At 38.2% G+C, this 1807-nt stretch overlaps 1 protein-coding gene across 1 annotated transcript in view; it reads left to right on the top strand.

Moving 5' to 3' along the window:
* The window catches only part of LOC101861750, a gene marked incomplete in the record, with an annotated part of 23608 nt that overhangs the window by 10974 nt on the left and 10827 nt on the right, over positions 1 to 1807 (top strand). Inside the window, 1 exon segment of the mRNA XM_005103660.3 lies at positions 1464 to 1598. Within this exon segment, the coding sequence (XP_005103717.2) occupies positions 1464 to 1598 (135 nt within the window).

Below are 1807 nucleotides of genomic sequence, written 5' to 3'. Positions count from 1 at the left end.
GGGGGGGGGATTGGGGTAAACGGGAGTGTTGGTGGTGGGATATAAGGAATGGGCAAGTGGAAGAAGTGTGGGAAATCTTATGGTGATTACCTATATTTAAATGCGAATGTCGCAGAGCTTTTAAGGGATACATTTTTGTTGTGTTTCGACCTAAGATGTTTCGGTTAACATGGAAGCTCAGCCATTTTAAATACCAGTTGTTACCAAGAGCACTATCAGAACAATAGTTCCTACAACTGACGCACATGCAGTCATGGGCCTTGATAATTCACAATTCAGTCTTATTACTTTCTTAATATTTTTAATTTTTTAAAATGTTTCGTCCCATTCACTTTTACTTTTAACGGCCTTCATTTCCTTGAGCTGTCGAGGATAGAAATAAACCTGTTTCTCTTGCTTAATGTAGCGCGAGTGGAGTAGTTATTTGTTGTAGGTAAAGTGTTTTGGGTAACCAGCATTTAACTGTTATTTATTTATTTTTTTAAATGAGTGCTTGGTTGGAGGGTGCTCTTATGTGGTCTGCTCCTCCTTTCCTATCAAACATTCATCGTACTTATCTCTTCTCCCTCTGTGTGTTTCGTTATTTCATTGTCAAAGTTATATTACAACTCGTTATCATGATCATGATAATGATATCATCATCATGATCATCATCGTGATCATCATCATGATCTTCATCATCATCATCATCATCATCATCATCATCATCATCATCATCATCATCATCATCATCATCATCATCATCATCATCAACATCATCATCATCACGTCAGATCTGAAACAGGCATCGGGGATCACAGTTTCCGTTAATTTTTCTGCTCAGATGCTCTCTTAAGCCTAATTAATAATAATATTGCCTTGGTCATTTGCCGTCATCCAACTGTTCTTTTAGTAAGGCGTTTGGTTTAGCCCTTTCAATTTCAGACTTGCTCATTAACCCAACCAATACATATATGGTATTCCGATGAAATACAGAAGTCGAAGAGAATGGCATCTGTCCACCCTTTAGGCAATTTCTTTAGAATTTGGGTTTTTTTCAATGCCTTGTAAGTCCATTTAAATACTTACATCTGAGTGGAGTTTACTGAAAAACGCTGATCAAAAGCACAGAAAATGTTTTTTTGCATTTTTAAATACACGACAGAGCTGTGGAAGACCCCAAACTTAGGCGACCATTTCCTTGTTAAATTTACTTCTGACACCAGATGGCCGCCATCTCCTTCAATCACATATGTCTTGATGGGTATTTTTGTTCATCAAAAGCAAGGCAAATGAACATGATTTAAGATTATACCTATTACTCCATACGCCTGAAACTTGACGAGCTCCTGATTCCACCGTGTCGTGACACAAATAGTTGTAGACAATGTTTCATTTGACTGTGAAGGAGCTAAAGCCTTTGTGTTGATTCAAGGGGTCTACTACAACTAAAAGCAATAATAATTACTTCAATGTTTCTCCAGGTATAGGCGATGGTATTGATTCTGTTGAACTAGAAGGAATCGCTTCTCACCCAACCTGCACACACGTGAGAAAGATAGCAGTCTTTTCAGAGCTGAAATCTCTCGTGGATGACGTCAAAGATGCCGTCTGTAAAAGTAGGTCCGGCTCATCCACGTGAATTAATAATAATATTATAAAATGCACAGAACAAGCTGTAAAGTGAGGGTAAAGTTTGGACATGCGTTATATTATTATAGGTGTAATTCTTCTTCTTCTTGAAGGGGGACGCAATTTGTCTTTCTCTTTCTTTGACCTTCCCCGCTCTAACTTTGTGTATGTGTGTGTGTGTGTGTGTGTGTGTGTG

Source organism: Aplysia californica, unplaced genomic scaffold (genome assembly GCF_000002075.1).
Source record: "Aplysia californica isolate F4 #8 unplaced genomic scaffold, AplCal3.0 scaffold00385, whole genome shotgun sequence".
Classification (NCBI taxonomy): Eukaryota; Metazoa; Mollusca; class Gastropoda; order Aplysiida; family Aplysiidae; genus Aplysia; species Aplysia californica.
The sequence above is the reverse complement of the archived record's forward strand: the minus strand, read 5'-3'. Positions and strand labels throughout refer to the sequence as shown.